This window comes from Oxyura jamaicensis, chromosome 5 (genome assembly GCF_011077185.1).
Source record: "Oxyura jamaicensis isolate SHBP4307 breed ruddy duck chromosome 5, BPBGC_Ojam_1.0, whole genome shotgun sequence".
Lineage (NCBI taxonomy): Eukaryota > Metazoa > Chordata > Aves > Anseriformes > Anatidae > Oxyura > Oxyura jamaicensis.
Window position 1 is genome coordinate 61,459,672 of NC_048897.1, and position 19,549 is coordinate 61,479,220.

The window sequence follows — 19,549 nt, forward strand, 5'->3', positions numbered from 1 at the left end:
GGAGATTTTATTAAATTTATTGCTGCAATGACAATATTTTAGCTACCTACAAGCATTTAGGGAAGAAGGGTATTCAACCAGCTATAGAAAAAAAAAAAAAAAGAAAAAAAAATGGAGAGAAAAAAAAATCTACCACTTCTAGGACAACTGTTTGCAAAGAAAATCCAAAGCAGCAGTGACAGAGTTCTTTCTAGCTTTGAAGCAGACGTAAATCTATAAAATAAACTCGCTCTTACAGACACCTGGTTTACATGAGTACAAGAGTGCTACTTAGAGACAGGGGTCTAGCACTACTGGGATAAATTATGCAGATGTGATACGCAAAACTACATTAGTTTCTTTAAAGCCAGAGATCAAACTACTTTGGCTTTTCTCTAATCGCATTTGACAGTTTATAAGAATTATACTGAATTTGTATTCCCCCATCACTGCCTGTATTGAATGAAGTGCTTTGGAATGAGACTGTTAAAAAGTAATACAAAACAATGAAGTTCTGTGTTTGTCCACAGATCAGAAATTTTGTATTCTCTTCCCACTGCCCTGCCAAAATGCCCAAATTATAATTTGTAGACAGCAAACTTATAGTTCCCGTGAGTTGGAAGAGCTCACTGTGATTTTGTTTCATTGAACCCAAGATTTCTTCTCATTTGAATAAAAATTCTTACTAGTCCTGCACTTTTTTTTTTTTTTTTTTTTAAACAGACCAAAGCAAGGAAAGCAAACATTACCACTTAACATCTGGCAGCATGTTGATAGTCCCTGAACAAAGATGAGCACTATAACACACAATACGTTTTAAGTGTGGACTGCACAGTGGTCTGGCTGTTCATAGAGAAGGCTGATGATCATACAGAGATGCTCTCCATGGAAAAATCTTTTTAGTATCGACATAAGCTCTCATATTTTTATTAGTAGACACTGAACAAAAGCATTTTTGGTGTTCTGATAGCATTTATTTTGAATGGCACAGAGGGAGAGTACAGCTGAAAACTGAAAGAGTGAAGTCCTGATTTCACTGAGGCTGACAAACCAGAGACAGAATTTAGTTAGACAGACAAAGAGCCCCAAGCTGAAATTTGTGGCAGTTGTCCCTTACTGTATCAACTGCCATGACCAAGAAGATTTTTGTGCTATCTTCTTTGTTCGCCCTTCAGACATTAGATTGCCTCTGGGCCTCCTTTTTACCAGACTAAACAAGCTCAGCTCCCTCAGTATCTCTTTAGAGGATGTGCTGTAGGGCCCCTGACTACTTTGGTAGCCCTCCAGTTTGCAGTAGATAAAGATTCATTGTCCAAAGTAAAATGAAGTACCCTTTGTACTTGTTGCAATAATACAACACTGAAAGAGTTAAAAACAGTGCAGATATTCATCACTTGTGTGGAATAAACTGTGCTCTGAAGGGCTGCCCAATTTTCAGTAATTATAACAACTTTTTTGATGTTAAAAGAATGTATGCATAGGCCATACATTTCCTTCTAAGACCAAAAGAAACATGTTTTTCTTGTGAAGCTTAATCAAAACAGTGTTTTCGTTGTGCATTCCTGATGCTCTATAGCTAAAGGAAATTAATTTTTCTTTAACCAACAACTGGGACTGAGGGGAGACCAGGAATTATGCTACATACAACTGCTTTGGGGCAGCCCCCACAGAAGTCCTGAAAAGCTCAAGCTGACCACCCAAGACCACTGAGGTTAATCTTGCTGTTGGATAGTTCTGTATCTATATCACTTTACATTTGTACATCGCTAAAGGCTTCAGGCCAAGGCTTTGTTAAAAAAAAATTGTTTCTTGTAAAGCATGAAAAAAATCTGACCAGTCTGTCTCCAGCACCACTCAACAAAGTTCAAAGGAATCAAGACCTCCTGCACGTGGACTGAGAGTCACATTTGCTCTGATACAACAGAATCATTTACCTTTCATTTAATCTCTCTTTGCTGTCAGGATTGAAAGTTCTTGCACAGGGCGTATGTTCAGCAATGCACAGCCTGACCACAACGGCTCAACAACCCAGTGTGAGTTCATATAATGCAACAGGTTCTTACCTACGATGTCTTCGTAGGCATTTTCTTCTAAAGTGCTCTTGGATCCAAATTTATGCTGGCTCTCAGTCCCATTTTCAGTTGGGGAGGGAGGGTACAAGGACTGCAGACTTGATGCATCCTCAAACTCAAAGGATTTTCTGAAGTTAAAACAGTAAGTAATTAGTAACTAGAATGCAAAAATGACTCAAACGCTTAGCTGAGCAATTGTTTGTTAAGAAATGCATATAAATTAACTAAAAAATAAATCACACGTCATGCTTTAAGAGGACTTGTAGAGGACCCTCAAGCCCTGTACTGACAGCAGTAGTCAGTATAACAGTGACACCTTTATGAGGTTGGAAGTATTGTTATCCCCATTATACAGAGAAGGAGAAAATATCCAGAAAGTATGCAATATTTTTCATCAGTTACATAGTAAGTTAGCTGCACAGTCATCAGATGAGAAATTATTTTGTGCTTGCCAGGAGAAACGTGGCCCTCTCTCCTCAAGAAAAAGGCATTGATCTGGAAAGCACTCCTCCACCAGTTGCCTTAGCAGATGTAAACCTTAGTTTGAAAATACTCATGTCTTGAACATTCAGATACATCCTAACATAAAAAGCAGTGTACAAATGCCAAATGCAGGTTCAAGTGTGTAAAAGTCACCCATCTCCCTTGCACAGCTTGTGTCAAGCACGGTCAGCAAAGGACAAAGCATCCAGGAAATAAAGGCTGTCAGGGGTGAATGAGCAACCCTGGGTGATGGCTGGGCCCTGAACATTTGGGCTTTCTGGCAGGAAGGTGAGGGACAGCTGGCTCAGACACCTTCCCGGAGAGAGTCTTGGTCCCTCCTTCCTGTGCTCTCTCCTGTCCCTGTGGATGGGAGGTTTGGCATCATAACTCCAGCTGGATGCAGGAGAATCCTGCGGATTGCAAGAAGCTGCTGTCCACACCCTCTCCATTCTCCAGTTTGCCCAGCTCTTGATTCTCTGAGGAACTACCTACACTGAAGCTGGGAGGTATATGGTTTGCACTGTTAGCTCTACCAGGGCCAGTGTTCATCTTCATTTTATTATGAAGTTAAAATAGCCATCAGAAAAGCTGTTTTCAACCAAAATATGAAAAGAATAAGTATCAACTGTCCATTCCCTTGATATTACAGTGAGCGTAAACCACACATATGTTCCAAGCAAATAGAAACCTAACCTGCAAAATGTCAAACTGATTTGCAAGAATCCAGAGATACACACGATAGCACTGCAAATCCTAAAGCTTACACTCAGCTAATCATTACCTAAATTGATAAACATTGTTTTGGCATTGAACTCATGCCTACCAGCCCCATCCAGGACTGCGGCTCCACTGCCAAACCGTGCTGTCTGTACCAATTTGTTGTCTAACTCAGCAATGACAAGAGACTGAGCTTGCAGAACAGCAGGCACAAGCACGAATTGCACTTCTTGCAAAGAGATTTCAAAACTTCATCTCAAAAACTAATCGTACCAAAATACTGTGGTCTTAGATAACTTGTATGGTCTCAAACTAAGTGTGAGCATGTACTCAGAGATTGACTTTGATCTCTTAGACATAGGCCACAAGATGATTCTGTGGCAAAAATCATCTCATGTGATTCATTCCTCTTCCCACCCACCACACAGACCACCTTACCACTTTACTGAGACCATTTTACTATTTGCCCTTTAGTTTTCCAATAAAGGCTACCATTTATATCTGAACATTTAAAAATTACTGTCCAGCTTCTGTACATTGTATATGCTGCAGTGAATAAAATGCACTTAATAAAATGTATTTCAAAAATTCTTGTTAAAATCTAGGTTTGCTTCCTCTAACTGAGATTACTGCCAGGACTCAAAGATAATTGCTGCTAATCAGAGCTTGGCTTTCCACATTTCTCCCCTCTCTTTCTCTGAGAAGCAACGTACACCAGCAGAGTTGTCTGACCCATTTCAGAAACAGGTGTTTCTTGAAATAAGAGATTCTGAAGGTTCCTCTTCTCCTTTTCCTGTCCCAGAGCACTTCAGGTCAGGTTGTCCTGACTTAAACTTATAATTAATTGAGCCAACATCAAACACCAGATACTGAATTCATAGCATTCACTTGAGATGTTGTTTACCAGTTACTTGCAAAGCTCACCACTAAGTTTCAGCCGTGTCTGCATTGTTCACATGCACAGATAGCTGAATAAATGTTCAAAATACAATACAATACAAGAGGATAATGAAATTATGCTCCATTAAAAATCTCAAGTAAGGGCATTTGTGCCAAAATGACCTGAAGACTTTTCCAGGGATCAAGGAACGCAGGGTGGAGAACTCCAAAATTGTAGCTATGCACGGGTATTTTGCCAGTGCATCCCAACAGAGCAGTCCAGTGGAAAAAATGCTTGTCTTGCAAGCAATTCCTAACATTTCTCAGGTCAAAAGCATTCTATCAGAGGGAGAACTTGAAACATTGCTACTAAAATAATACACCACAGTTATTTATTTGACGATCGAGCTCAAGACACTTCCTAGACTTTTACCTATTCTGGGATTTTCTGTGAAAGCGCGACTCTTTCTTCTGCCGTCTGGTCACAGGGGGTGCAGGGGTGGACGGGAGGGGGGGAGGAGCAGCAGATGTAGGAGATGGAGGTAGGCCATTGCTTGGTTTACTTTTGTGGTTTTTGTCTGCTTCATATTCAAAGGTGCGTTTGGGCTTGGGTACCGGATTCACCACGGTGTTAGCTGGGCTTTCGAGGAGCAGTTTAGGGTCAGCAGAGTTTGTGGTAACCCCCTGTTTTGTCTTACCGCTTTTCTCAGCCTCAGTGGGTGTTTCTGGTTCACCCCCCAAAATAACACTCCCTCCTTTGCTATTACTCAGGTTTTCACCCAGTCCCTCCACAGTACTCAGAGACTTTTTCCTCCCTTTGTCAACACTGTAACAGCTGCTTGGTAACTGGGGGAGGCCCCTGCCAGGCTGCTCTTTCAGTGCTTGCTCAATCTTCTGTATTCTGTTGAGCACAGCAGAGGACTCTTTCCTCACGTGGCCCTTGAGGAAAGCAGCTGCAAGAGGCTCGCTCCTGCCTGGTCTCTTTTCTACCCGATGGCAGGAATCCCTGTCCAGCAGTTCCTCCTCCTCCGTTTCTGGGTAAGAGCACTCCGAAAACGTTCGGCTCATTCTTCTAAACCCTTTGAAATCAAATGTCTTCTCGCTGCACGGAGATGTCAGCACACTAGGGCAGCTCTCGCTGCCTGACCTCTCCCCAGCGTCCCTCTTGTCTGCACACATGCTCATCCTGGGAGATAGCTCCCGGCGACACTCCCATTCTGTGATTTTCTGCCTGATGTCCAGCACCTGGGAGCGGACGCTCGCCCGGCTGAGGGAGAGGTTCCTCAGGTTTGCAGCAGTGCCCAAGGAAAGAGTACTCCGGGCGAGCGGATGGCTCCCTATTGCGTCCCCATCCTGAGGCTCCTTTGGGGTCTCCTTTTGGTCCTCGGACTTGAACACAGACAACCTTTTATCCAAAGCACCCACACTGACGGCTTTGAGAGGGTGGCTCGGAGAGTCGGTGTCGGAAGGGCTGGTGGAGGTGCTGCGCAGCGCAGACGGGCGGCTGCTCCAGTCCTTGAGGCGCAGTCTGGAGCTGGAAGCTTTGGTGAGCCGAGCAGAGCGGCAAGAGTCCTCGCTGTCGCTGAGGGGGTAGGCTGGGCTTCTTGGCGGGGACAAAAGAGGTGGCGGAGAGACTGACTGACACCTAGAAGTAGAAAGAAATAAAAAAAAATCAAGTCCTTGGGGAAACTACAGTTATTTGCCAAATTTCTTCTGGCTGCAGGCAAAACAGAGGAGGTTTGCACACCACAAAACTATCCCAAAGCATCAGCAAGGCACCAAATACACCTCAGTCACAGAATGTGGGGAGCGGAGGGCAGTAACTAAGTGATGCCAGTGATGAGCTGAGCATTCAGCATGTCTTGAGCCAGTCTCCTCAGCTCTATTTGAATCCCAACTTTTCCAAGTTTCCTGAGTTTAAACACAGCTGAGACATTCTCATAGCGAACCATTGCCTTGAAGGCATCTACCACCTCCAACAGAATAGCTCCCTGGTCTCCCAGGTTAAGGATTCCCCCTGCAGGGAAAGGGGGTCAGCAGGTGGAAGATTCCTGCTGCAACAGAAATGGTAAAGACTGACCGACAAGTAGGCAAGTTCCCTCGCTGGCTGCAGTGACCACACCAGTTTAAAAAGATGCCAGTTTTCAGTGCATAACGTCTGAAGCAAATGATCCTTGTGGTCAGCACCTAGAGTATTTTAGCCACAGCATTTCATATCCCTGATGTATACAGTAATTTAAATAAAACTGCAAAAGGGAGACCTGTTTTGTCTTTGGTCTGACGTTGTGGCAAACAGATGAAGTTCTTATCAAAGAGAACAGAAGTAACTGTATCAAAGGAATATCACAGACTGAAAGACATGGGCTAATCTGCCCACACTACAAGCTGAAAATGCAAACTGTGCAGAAAGTCTCAGTGTCACCTTGGAAAAAAAGTCCTCAGGACAAGTTTTTGTCACGGTTTGCAAAATTAGCTGTTGTTACTGGGGTGTTGTACATTCTTGTAAAGACTTTAAAAACAAAAAGACAGAAGGAAATTAAACAACCTATTAATCAGCCGGCTCATCAGCAATGAGACAGCGATAAAGAGACAAAACCATGACAAAAAGGGGGGTTTACAGCTCTGCCACAATGCACACGTACAAACCGTAGCAGAAATAATCACGGCTCCTTTGACATTTTGACCTAGCAACCTCTCTATTCCAAGAAATAAGGAAAGAAAAGGAAAGATCTAAATACAATGCCTTGCATAGACAGTTAAGTTTGCATTCTACAAAACTGTGGGCATCAAGGTTTTATTTGTTTTGTTTTTTATAAAATGTTCTGCATACATAAAATCCAAGTAGAAGAACTAGTTGACCAAAAGAAGTAACAGGAGCAAATTTCTCAGCTGTAGCAAAGGGAGAAAAGGTTCGGAAGATCCCTTCTGCTATATGGTTTTCTCCTCAGCAGCCAGCTGATGCCCACAGGTGCCAAGTTCTGTGGATGAATCTAAAAGTCCAGAGCACTGAGATAACCTCTGAAAAACATAGAAGGGAGGAATTTCTTCTTCAAACACAGTCCCAAACCAAGTTATTAGATTTCATCCCAGATTCTTGCAGTTGATGAGATTTTGCAAGCAAAGCTCAGAAGTATTAGAAGAAAAAAAAATAAAAGGGCTCTGGTCACAAAAGGACAAAAATGAAATTATCACAAAATGGAACTTATCTTTTTCAAAATCCTATGAAATCAAGTCTTTTTTTCTTTTTTTTTTTTTTTTGCACAGACATTGCACATTTTTGTGACTTTTTGTTCTTCATCATTTTGAAAAACAAGCATGCTCATAAGACAAATCTTATGTCAAAGACAATGGAAATACTTCATCAACAACTACTTAAAGCTCAGCGAAAAGCGCTCTTCATTTCCAGTCAGATAGGATGCATGTCAGAATACATTCTTTTCCTTTTGAGTCCTAGAAGTTAAATTTACTGTTATTCTACGCAGCTTCAGACAGGTGTCTTAGGATACCTCAGGAGATCAAAAGCAGGTGACAGATGATGAGTGGTTTTGGCTGGTTGTCCCAGCATAGAGTTTGCAGTGAATTACCTAGGATTACCTTGGCCTACAGTACTTCAAAGCACCCGAAGATGCAACCTAAATCACCCTCCTCAGGCTTGGAGGGCTGCCCCAACTCTTCATTTTTCCTGTCTATCCCATCTAGAACTCTTCAGCTTAATACCGCGATTGTAAGATTTATGCTATTCTTAGCACTCCTCTAGCTTAGCCTTGAGATCATGTTCTCCTTATTCCTGCACGTCGTGCAGGCCTTCCCCAGGGCTGCACCGATGTTTGTTGCAATGAAACAAGCATTTTGTAGTGGCAGCGTATGTCACGTATGAAGACCACAGCCTCCACTGAAGCCTTTGAAGTCCTATTCCGTTGTTTTCACTGTCAGGAAAAGGTTTGTTGACTCACCAGGAGAGGAGGAAAGGGGAAAAGCATGATTTGCATGACCCGCAGAAGTTGCACAATGCTTCTTCTCAGAAGATATGAGCCATTCTTTTAAATCCCAGGTTCCCAGTAAGGTGACTGCACTTAAAGCTCGATCGTGAACCCCTGAAGTCAGTTACACAACTCCCACTCGCTGCTGTACAAGTCTGGAGCTGCAGAGCAAAAGGCCCTTTAGAGGCGTGTGCTGTTAAGCACCAGGGATACCATAGTTAAAACATTGATTTACTTCACGTTGTACCGTAATTCAGGTAGAAGAGAGAGGAATAATTCAGCAACAAGGAGAAGCAAAGCCTTGTCTGTTTGGCTCTGGGCACACATTCACTAAAGGACAGCAGCAAGTAACAGAATCAAGTCCAAAAGCTGAACAACAGGTAATAAAAAGTTCCTTTCCCTGAGAAACCTGCTTCTATTACAAGAATGTTCTCTTGAAGGCACAATAATTCCAGTCTTTAAAACAAATATTACTTGACCGAGACAAGTAAATAACTTGTAATCTTTCATACAAAGACTGTAAGCAAAATGTCTTTATTGAAGTTTCCTACATACAGAATGATACATGCAGCGCCTTACAAAGCTTGCCACCACAACCACTATTAAAATATTTCATATAGTATTTATTTCATAAATAAATGCAGATTTCTTAACAAGTTCACTTGAACGGAACCTTTCTCTGAGCGATGACATTTCTTTGAGATTATTACTCTTACACGAAACACACTGGAATGAGTTGCTCAGAATCCCTGTCTGAAAAAGTGCATTCTTCCAGTGCTCAGTCTGAGGTGTGCAGCTCTCAAACCACGGCAGGTCAGCAGGCACAGTGCATTGCAGTGTCACGGGCAAATTGCCCATCACACAGCCCACCACGTGTTGAGGCAGGTCACAGACCCAGAGCCACCTTTCAGGTGGGACACACGGCTGCACAGCGAAGGGAGCAGACAGAACCCGAGAGATTTCCATCCCTCCAGACCCTGCTTAGCTTTGTTGTTCTGAGTTGTTCCCTGAGAAATCAGCAGAGTTACCCACAACAGTAGAAAACTATTAATATCAGTGATTATTTGTAGGATTTGGAGCTCTAGATACAATTGAGCTTTACGTTCTGATTCGGTCTCTTCTCTCCAGTTTCTTTTCTCCTCACTTAAACATAGGAAAAAAAAAGTTAATCTACAAGAACTGTAATTGTCCAGACCCACTCAAATAAAGATATGGCTTCCCTGGACTAGCGTATGTATTCATATAATTTGCTCTAATACAGGGTAATATCAACAGCCATATCCTTTCCCCAGTACTAAAGAACATCCATGGATAACAGAGGAGCTGCATCTCTCTCTAACTTCACGAGACAGCTTTCAACAACAGGAGGCAGCCAGAATAGTGCCTAAAGAGCTGGTTTTGTACTTCTTTTACGTGTCAGAGTAAGGTGTATTATAAGATTTGCATTTATTGAGGAGTTTGTGTCCATGATTCACACACATTTTCTAAATACTAATAAAACCAGTGAGTTGTATTTCATACCAGGGATTAAACGTGACTGGAGGGTGGTTAAGTAACTTGCCTTGGAAGAGTTCCAGGACCCCTAACTCCCACTGCCCTGACCCTCTGCGCTAAGCAGCTCAGACGCCACAGCACTGCTCTAGCTCTCCTGCAGCGTCACGAAGGACTCCACAGATGATCTGTGCTGAAGAAACACAAGCTGGGAGAAGCTGCTCTGCATTCTTTCAGTTTTGCAAAATCCCATCTACCTTGCTTAAACCAACACTTACAGAAGGAGATGACAGTTTTGGGCTCTCACTATGCCAGGTAATTTCCCATTTCAAAAAAGTCAAGCCCTTGGCAGCCCATTTACAAAAGAAAGAGCAAGAAAACACGCTGACAGAAAGGTACCGGGTCTTTCCAGGCTCCTGTTGATGAGATCCCGTCAGTTCACCATACCACAGAAATTTGGTGAGCTCACAAAGTTGAACAGCACTTTTATATTTCTCAGGGCTTTCTCCCCCTCTTGCTAGGAAAATAGTGCTTTCTTAGTATTTTATTTACCTTATTGATTTTCCTGATAGTATTCTGCTATTTTATCAAGACAACCTAATATATTTCAGAGTAGTGATAATAAAATCAGAATCAGCTGTGACTGTAAGCATGTTAGTTTGTGTATTTAGCAGATTTGGCTGCCACAGAAGACTAGATACTTGCCATTGCTGTTGCTGACATTTAAAGAGATCTGAAAAAAAAAGCAACAGAAATTCCTCTTTGCAAGAGCAGCAGGACTCAACTTAAAAACAACAACAAAAACACTTAATTTTCCTAGTAATTGAGTACAGAGAATATTTCTCAAGAAAGATGTGAATAAATTTATTTTTCTTCATTATACTGGTTAGAATATCCATCTTCAGCTAGATCCCCAAATCAGCAGAACCCCAATAAGGTAACTAATGCTGCACTTGTTTCATGTAACTGAAGAAGTAGATACAAAATTCTCTGGAAATTTGTAAGAGAGAATGCTAGAAAATGCTCACTTAGCAACTCAAGCAAAAGACTGCACAAAAATTCCATTTGAGACACTGATTTTCAGACAGCCAGTGTTAATACTCCAACACAAAGAGCAGAAATGCTTACACCTGTTTGACTTCTTGTTAGTTTTTTTGGCTTCTGTTTAAACAAAATGGACGTGTTCAGATTACAGGATGAAAAACCAAAATTATATTTATAACCATATGCTGAAAAAAAAAAAAAAAAAAAAAACCTAAATCCTGAGAATTTTATCGTCTGTCCAGATGAAAGCATCCATGTCCAAATTTTCAGCCAGCATAAGCCTCCAAACACTTAGAAGACAAGTGAAATAAGAAACTCACAGAACAAGATATAATTTATTGGATTCTTGCATTTTCAAAAGGGCATTTTCTCCCATGCCAGTATAACTTCTCAGCACACTAAAAAGCTGTAGCTGCATTTTTGCCTTCAGACTAAAAATGGATGTTTCTCATAACTTCTGTGACCTGCACAAAAAAAAAAAAAAAAAAAAAAAAAAAAAAAAGCCATTTTGAAAAGGTTCAATACCAATGGCTCTCTGTAGCTGGTACAGTCTCACTCTGCTCTAAGGGAACTGTTGCCAGGAAATCATTGAGCAAACAAACAGAAAAGCACTCTTCTTTCAGAAACACATTTGTGAAAGCTCGTGGCAATTATCCCTACTTTTACACAAATAAGAATTGAAAGAACTACTGCAGAACAAAAAGATTCCAGTCGTACCTCTTTAGGTGAAAAGCAGAAGAGTAATTCAAAGGATAAAAAACCATCACAATCTTCAAGCAATGTTGAGCGACAACACTGCAAAGGATTTCTTCTACAAAGACGGAATAATTTCCTCTATGCTTTCCTCAGAAGAGCTATGAGAAATCTACTTTCAGCTATAAACACTGTGAGTCAGTGGTTTGGTTGCATATTGAGATGAGTTATCAGACAAAGCCATTAGACAGAGAAGCAAAGTTCCAACATCATTTGCATGTGACGTTGTGCTATTTCCTTCTATTTTATCACCTCTGCCTACATCCCTGCCAGCGGGGACAGATGAGCAGTAAGGCTGATTGCTGTGAAGTGCTCGGCAAGGCATTACTGTAGGGCAGAAACAGCGAAAGCTCAGGGGGCAGAGTCAGGTACTTAAACTGGTTTAACTGGGATACTGCGTGGTTAGCATGAGGGTTATGTGTACAACCATCACCAAAACGTGTGGCATGAGATGGCTCTGTTGATTAGCCAAGAGAAGCCAAGTGGAACCCATGTGTAGATGATAGCTCGAGTTTTGACATTCTTTTTTCAAAACTAAATGGTCATCTAGGTTTGGGCAATTCCTTTGTGTGCTACATTACTGATAAATCCAATCATTCCTTGTATTAATTGTACTGGGAGTAGAAAGGGACTTCAGAATTAGTATTATTGCTACTCTTTGTAACTGGGGGCTGTGGGAACAGTGCAACTAAACAAAAGGGACCCCCTGGTCTACTGAATCTAAACAGATCCAGTTTTGTTTGACAGTAAACCTATTACAATATATTATGTACTTTGGCATAGTGCACAGTCTATTGTAATTGCCTACATACCTCAAGTAGATAACTACAACTGATATTTCATTATTTTAAATCTAAATAAAGCTTTCTGTGAGTAAACGAGGTGAACTTTCTACACTCCATGCTAGGCACATAGCAGTAAAAGGTGGGTCTGAACTGATTTAACCTGGTAATGAAGCAAGAAAGCAAACTTGTGGCATCTTGTCTCTGGCTTGGAATGGAACGTGATGGTAGTGGCAACACAATAGCTGCTCTTCCACCAGACCCTTTATTATTTTTGAGCTCTCACCAGGAGCATAGCTCAAAATTCCCCAAACGCTGCATGACAGATCATTTCCTCTCTTTATTGTTGACTTTGGGATTTTGACAAAAATGAAACAGAATTTATTTTCAAAACTAAAAGGTAAATTTGCATAATAAGACCATTTGAAACAGTTTGCTTTCATGAGCATGTGCTAGTGGTGAAAAAGTCCCAGCACTTACATAGAATGAAGCAACAAAATAAGTCAAAAGTGGATGAAGATCAAGAAATGATTAAAGTCAGAACAAAAATAGAAACACCATATACTTCTCTGTGCTTCTGATTTATATTTTTTTCAGGAATTTTGATACTTGCCATTTAAATAAAAAATTGAAACCATATCAGAACTAATTACAAAATAATAGACTACTAGGACTGTCAAACAAACAAGATCAAGTGCTACGTGCTATTTTTAGGTGCTTTAATTTCTGTGCCCCCAAGTACTCAGTTCACAAGAGTGATGGTGGGCCATATTAGAGAGAGAGTGCTGTCCCACAAACAGACCCCTTCAAAGCTCTGAATCTTTATAGTTCTGAATCATAAAGAGAAGTGCACAGGAACTTGAAGTGGCAACTATTCTCCACAAATGTACAAAGAAAAAAAAAAAAGCAAATAAATCACAGCCTATGAGTCAGGTCCTAAATACTTGAATTAGACTGGATTTGTAAAGCAAAGATGGCAAGAAAATCCAACCGAGACAAATGACTGTAAGACAAAATGCAATCAATCAATGGACAGCAGATATGTGCCTTGGCCAAGAAATTTCTAAGGGTGAAGAAGGAAATTGTGAAATTGTGTAGACTGAGAGGGCTAGATTCCCTGCTGATCTAGATTTATGGCAGTCTTCTGCACTGTTAAAAGGCAAATGCAGAATTTAGTCAGTGCCATGTTTAAGGCTTTCACACACACACAGCCCCGTTCATATACAAGTGACTGCTCCAAAAACCAGCAATCAGGCACAGAAGATTCACTAGCCTACATTGTACCTTCCATCACAATGATCAGAAGCTGACTGCACACAGAAAAAATAAATCAAAAGCAAGAACCAAAACGTCAGAGACAGCCGTTCTCTCTTTTCTACTGAGGTACAGTGTGCTGGTTTCACACCACTGTCCCTCATTTTCTCCTCAAAATAATAAATACAACTCAAAGCTGACAATGGAAGCCTCCTTGATATTTACTATTTTCCTCTAACATGTTCTGAACAACAATATTCCCACTGTTGCCTCCACTTTTGCTGATTTTTATGTACACATGGAAGCTCTCAGCTCTGCTTTTTCAAAGCATAGGTGATTTTTCAATGTGCTTTATCTGCCTGGGAATCTCAAAACATTTGAACGCTTTGGAACTAATTCTGTCAGAGCTTTGCAAGTCTTCCATGTTTATATGCACACAATTTGGGAAAGATTTAAAATGACTTTTATGAATTGTGATGTTTATTTTTTAACATAACTGAGGCAGTTCTGGTTCGGCAACCTCTAATTCTGGAATTCTGGTTTGGAAAAGCTGTTGTAAGATAGGTTCATACCTTTTCTGCTCTCTCAAGCCAGGAAACCTCACGAGATCATATACTTTACTGAAATATTCTACACCCAAAGGGAAAAGAACTGAATTGCAAGCCAGAAAGTCACGAGTCCAGGCTGCACACTAATCCAGAATATAGCTGCTTTCTCTGCTTTACTTACAAATTAACTTTTAGGTCACACAAAACCTCATTAAACTGACCTATGAATAAATATCTGGTAGAGACAGAATAAAAGGAAGGGAGTTCAGGACTCCATCCTGTCTTTAAGAACTATTTTCAATCTCCCTCACTAAGACAAGTTGCTTTCGGAATAAACAAAACCTGTTGTTTGCTTCTCTGCCCATAGCCACAATGATACACTGTCCTTCCAGACCCACTAGCTGAGTTCTGGTCCCCCGTTTCTACTGCTGTTGATATCATGTGAGGTATCAGTCAGCAGGTGCTAAATCCCTCTTTGCTAGCTATGTAATCTATAGGTTAAGGCAACCCGTTGCCCCAAGGAGCAGAGATCCGAGTCTTGAAGTGCTGTCCACGTCCAGCAAGGCCTTTCTGTATAGATTTGCCAGTTTTCTGTTCTCATAAACTAGTTTAACACAGTGAGAAAGCTTCTTACAAAAACAGGTTATAAAACCAAAAGCCATTATCCATATGTCTGTTATGAAACAGACATTCCTAATTTCTGTCATCATTTCAACTATTAATATCACAACGCAGAAAGTTTGAGGCTGAGACATCCGGACCCAGTAAGAAAATACGGTATGTCACAACAGGATAACACCAAAGTGATTCGAAGCTTCTGGAGTTACTGCACCGCATATGAAATAAAATATAAACAAATTAAAATTAAAATAAATAAATGCAGCACAATGGAACCTCCTGCATTCCCTCCCTGAATCCAGAACAACCTCAGCATCGGCCCTGTCAGAGGACAGTCTGTCTGAACCCACCTTGTCAGGCTGCCATCCACTTGAAGCCCCTGTGTGGTGAAGGCAGTTCACATTTAATGTAAGGCAGAGGAAAACAAGGAGTAATTCAGTTTTTAAGCGTTGCCTAAGGAGTACTCAGACCTCTGTGGGGTCTCATATCTGCAAGAGCTGGGTGCCAGCTGTTCGTCAAGACAACTGCAGCAACTCGGTTCCACTTTGTGCAAACTCTTCCTGTGTAAGCACAAAGCTGAAACAACGGCATATAATCAGCAGGCCCCTGATTACATGATTGAGAAAGCATATTTGTCCCCACAAGGGCACTTTCTAATGTTTCTTTTGTAACAATGAAGCAGTCTAACAGCTTTCTGTTTCCTATATTGCTCTCACAATGATAAGACTAGAGAAATGCAGCCTGCTTAGTTTTATAAATGTTACCTTCTTCCCTTGGTCGCTTCAAAGAGTAGATTTCCACCTTCCTACTGCTCCAAAGGTCTGTGTGCCTAAATCTTTGACTGTTTTTCCACCATAATAAAGGGAATTATTACATTCCTTTCTGAACTTCCCAGTCAGTTGTGGGATCACACCCAGACAGTGCTCTCTCCCACCCATACATTCACATTCATTGCAGTCCCCGAAGATGGCCAAAACAGTTTTTCCTAACAAGAGTTATTTATTTATTTATTTATTTATTTTAAGAAAATGACAAACACTCATAACAGACTTTGTACTGAGGAATAGCAGCAGTATCTGCCAGAACATGCGACATTTACATGAACTACCTCAAGAAAAAAATTAGAAGCAGGATTTTTTTTCAGCACCCGAAAATGCAGAAAGGAGCTGAAATGGTTGGTAAGTGAAACATGGCTAGTGCCGGAGCCAAAGCAAGGGAGAAGGCAGGAAACTCATGGGAACTTGCTGCTTGCTCAAATACCAGAAAGAGAAGCTGAAGTGCAATGCGGCGCTTCATATGCTCAGAGAAACCTGCTTACAGCCTGCCATACCCCAGCACAGTGAGGACAGAGCTGCAGCACAGGCCAGCCGCAGGACGGCAGTCAGACGGAAGGTACAAAGAGCATTGCACAAGGTGCCACTGCTTGTCACCGCTTAAACTGACCCACTATGACGTACACGTTGTGAGCTGACATCCCTCGTGTAATCGCATACAAGCAATTACATATACAGATACATAGATATGTATGTGTATATATATACATACATAGATACACCACTGCCAAACACTGCGTTTTACAGATGCTGCAGTAAGAAGCACGAAGGAACATGGGTGAAATAGCAAACCATATCCTAAAAGTTTAGCTTGTAGATGTCAGCTGGGTAACTAGCGTGTCTCCTGTTCAGAGGCTGTGTTCTGCCTCTGGAGGAGGAATGACTTGAAGCTTTACAGCCCTGGCCTTTCTTATCATCGTAATTTTCTTCAGTGGCTCTGACCTCATGGAATGCAAAATAAATTCCAGCTCTGACAGACAAACATGACCCTTGGTACATGCTACAGTGTGCATAGATTTGTGTGGATTGAGTAATAATGGAATACTTCTCTTGCATTCAGGAGAGAATTTTCTCTCAGCTTCAGTGATGGCCCTCTTTAATTTAATTCCTTGAATTCACAAATATATGTGTATTGGGGTTCACTTTTCTTCTGGCTTACATCAGCACAAATCAAGAGTTTGCAAAGAGAAGTTGCTAAAGATGCAAACTGATGTAAAACTCATTACTATAGGAAGATTTAAAGCATTGACCTGGAACAAATACAATTACCAAAAAAAAAGTTTCAAGTCAATTTTTTGATCTATTTATTCTCCAATTTTTTGGCAGACACAAACATGTGAAAAGGGAGAAGGGAAAAAAAAGGGAGAAGGGAAAAAAAGGGAGAAGCCAACCTATAATTTGCAATGCCTGATGCTATCATACTTATCTATGTAACAGTCCAATCAAGGCCAAATATAACTTGACCCTGGCCTTAATGCAGAAGAATTTCAGTGAATATCAAGCAGAAGATTGACCAGCCACTTGATCGCTGTTCTTACCAATAGTCAAAACCATGTTCTAAAGGAAATTTTCCCAAAGGTTTAGATATTAGTTTCTCTCTGCTTTTTTTTACTGAGATTTCACTATAAATGTCAACAGGAGCAGACTTAGGTCAGGGAGAGCCACTCCTGATCACGCTCCTCACCATGATCGAGAGTAATGTATGCACGTGCATTACTCACTAAGTTGAAATGAGCCTCCACGTTTCATCACCACACCTACGAGAGCTGTGGGATCTCAAGCCTAAATTTGGAGTTGGGATAATATCCGGGGGATTTGTAAATACTTCATTCTTATAAATATTTCATTCTCACAAGGCCTTTGCTTCTTATAAAAGTGTGCATTGAGTTTTACGCTCTTCTGTCAGCCTGTTAGCTTATATAAGGAGCTGGCCGATATATTTTCACTTCTCATATCTTATATGGGAATTTGCATATACTCCAGCCCTGAGGATGAAAATGATTTCCTACCACTGCCATGCAACAGGAACGCTGCACAGTAATAAAGAAATGCCAGGTTACTTAATACACAATGCATTAGAGCGACTAAAACCAAGTACACACTTTTTCTCTCTCTCATCCTTTCCTTTTGGGACAGAGCCTAAAAAAACCCTCATGTCCCTACAGGAAGACATGGTGATAACATCAGGCAAAGCAGCAAGAAAATTGGAATGATACAGAGCAAATGAAGCAATACCAATCTGCACGTATGAAGGGAGCAAGAAAAAGCAACTAAATGTTTCTAAGCTCATCAGCAAAAAATACCGCTCTCTTAAAGACTACACATGGGCTCTCAGCTCATGAATTGAACATTTGGAGCAACAAACTGAAGTCTAGATTCTGACCCTAAGTTACGTGCTGCAGAGACCCACAGGCTTTAGCCCGAAATGCTGTGTTGTTCTTTTTTTTAAACCCATAAGAGTTCTGCTATTTATTCCGTGGGAATATATATATATATATATAAATATATATATATATATCAGAGCTGGCTCTTGCCCCAGAAATTAAGTTCCTTACAACACATTTAATTATTATTATTTTTTAAATCAGGCATCAAGGCCAACACAAAACATAGAAGTGCACCAGCAGCACTACATTTAACACTGGCAGAAGGTGTAGGTACAAGTACCGCTGCGTAACTTAAAAATCACCTTTAAGTATTAAGGAGAAAAAAATGGATTCTCACTAGGCAAGGCAAGAACTATGCATTTAGCCAGGCAGAGAAATTATATTCTGTCTGAGAGCCCAAGAGAGGTGGAGAAGGAGGGGAAGAGATGGGGAGCAAAATCAAGTTTTAGCTCCACCAAGTCCCTTGACCTATACCAGAGCTTCAAACTCCAAAAATAAAACTCTTCGTGTCACTATCTAACAGCAGAGAGCTGCTGTTGAGTTCCTGCCTGTGAGAAGAAAGCCCATCAAGCTGCAAAACTAGCAAAGAACATTAAGGAATCCACTGCGACAGCATTCCACGCTCCTTCACTTCTGCCTTAGTTTGCTGCCTCCGCTCACACCTCTGGCAAACACATGGCTGCCTGTCACTGTGAGCACTCCAGCGATCAGCCCAGCACAGGGGTTCCAGACTTACTCAGAAGCTCTTCCCTCTGGGAAAGGTGCGGAATGGAAAGGGAGGAATTCCACGTCCAGTCCCTTGCAACCTGCTCTATCCCCTGCGCTTCCTGAAAGCTCGCTGCTTCGCTTCTCAGGCAACGAATGACACATGGTCTGGGGACATTTGTCAAATCTCTGTCCCTTTGTGTACTTAAAGGGAGGAAACTGGTATTAATGGTTAACGAGACTAGCAGTAGCAAAGCCTTCCTCTGCAATCTGACATGCTGATTTTGAAGGGACAGGTGTGTGAGAAATCTGGAAAGCCAAATGTTTCCGCCTGATTGCCTACAGCTTGGAGAACTTCTGTGGCTTTGGTCTGGTTTTGAAGTTGCAGGGACCGACAGTTTACATTTCATTCTTCAACTGAGGCTGCTGTATCAGCTGCACCAACCCACACGCACACAAACACAGCAAAGAAGCCTGCCTGCCTGACCGCGTATGCTGAAGTCACACGGATGGCAGTACTGTCTAGGGAGGAAAGGGAGAGGTTAAAAATCCACATGCAAATGCTTTCAAGTCTCTGCCAACAGTTTGGAAAGGAGACAGGCTATCTGCCATCTCCCATTTGCCAGTGTATTCATGGGACATAAAGCATCATTAGGAAAGCTCATGACTTGTGTATTTGTTGGTCTATTCAGTGAGATCGCCAGCATCTCCCTGGTCCAGAAGGCAATGGGATTTTCATTCCTAAGAACAACTTCCTCCAGAAGAAATGAAACACTGGCATGATAATTTTAAAATTTTATGCACGCAGTTTCAGTGCAGTATCCCCTGTAGACTTCTGAATAACTTTTTATCATCACCCCCAAAAAAACAAATTCACTTAAGACTCCTGATCTGATTTTCTGATGCTGCACTGATAGGGACTCCCGTAAGTGCTTTAGCATATATCTTGCTTACTGCTTTTACTTACTACATTTCAGTGCAGTAAAAGCAAAGACATGAGAAAAGTTTTCAAAACCATGCTGTT

General features: G+C 41.3%; 1 protein-coding gene across 5 annotated transcripts in view; it reads right to left on the reverse strand.

Annotated features, from left to right (window-relative positions):
• Positions 1-19,549, reverse strand: part of DENND2B (DENN domain containing 2B) — a 143,761-nt gene that overhangs the window by 58,090 nt on the left and 66,122 nt on the right. For 2 of the 5 annotated variants that reach the window (XM_035328680.1, XM_035328681.1), the window contains 2 exons: positions 4,564-5,775; positions 2,043-2,179 (listed from right to left, as the gene is read on the reverse strand). In XM_035328680.1, the coding sequence (XP_035184571.1) occupies positions 2,043-2,179; positions 4,564-5,775 (1,349 nt within the window). Of the gene's footprint in view, positions 1-2,042; positions 2,180-4,563; positions 5,776-18,556; positions 18,706-19,549 lie in introns of those variants that run through there. The other 3 variants (XM_035328679.1, XM_035328682.1, XM_035328683.1) reach the window with 3 other exon arrangements.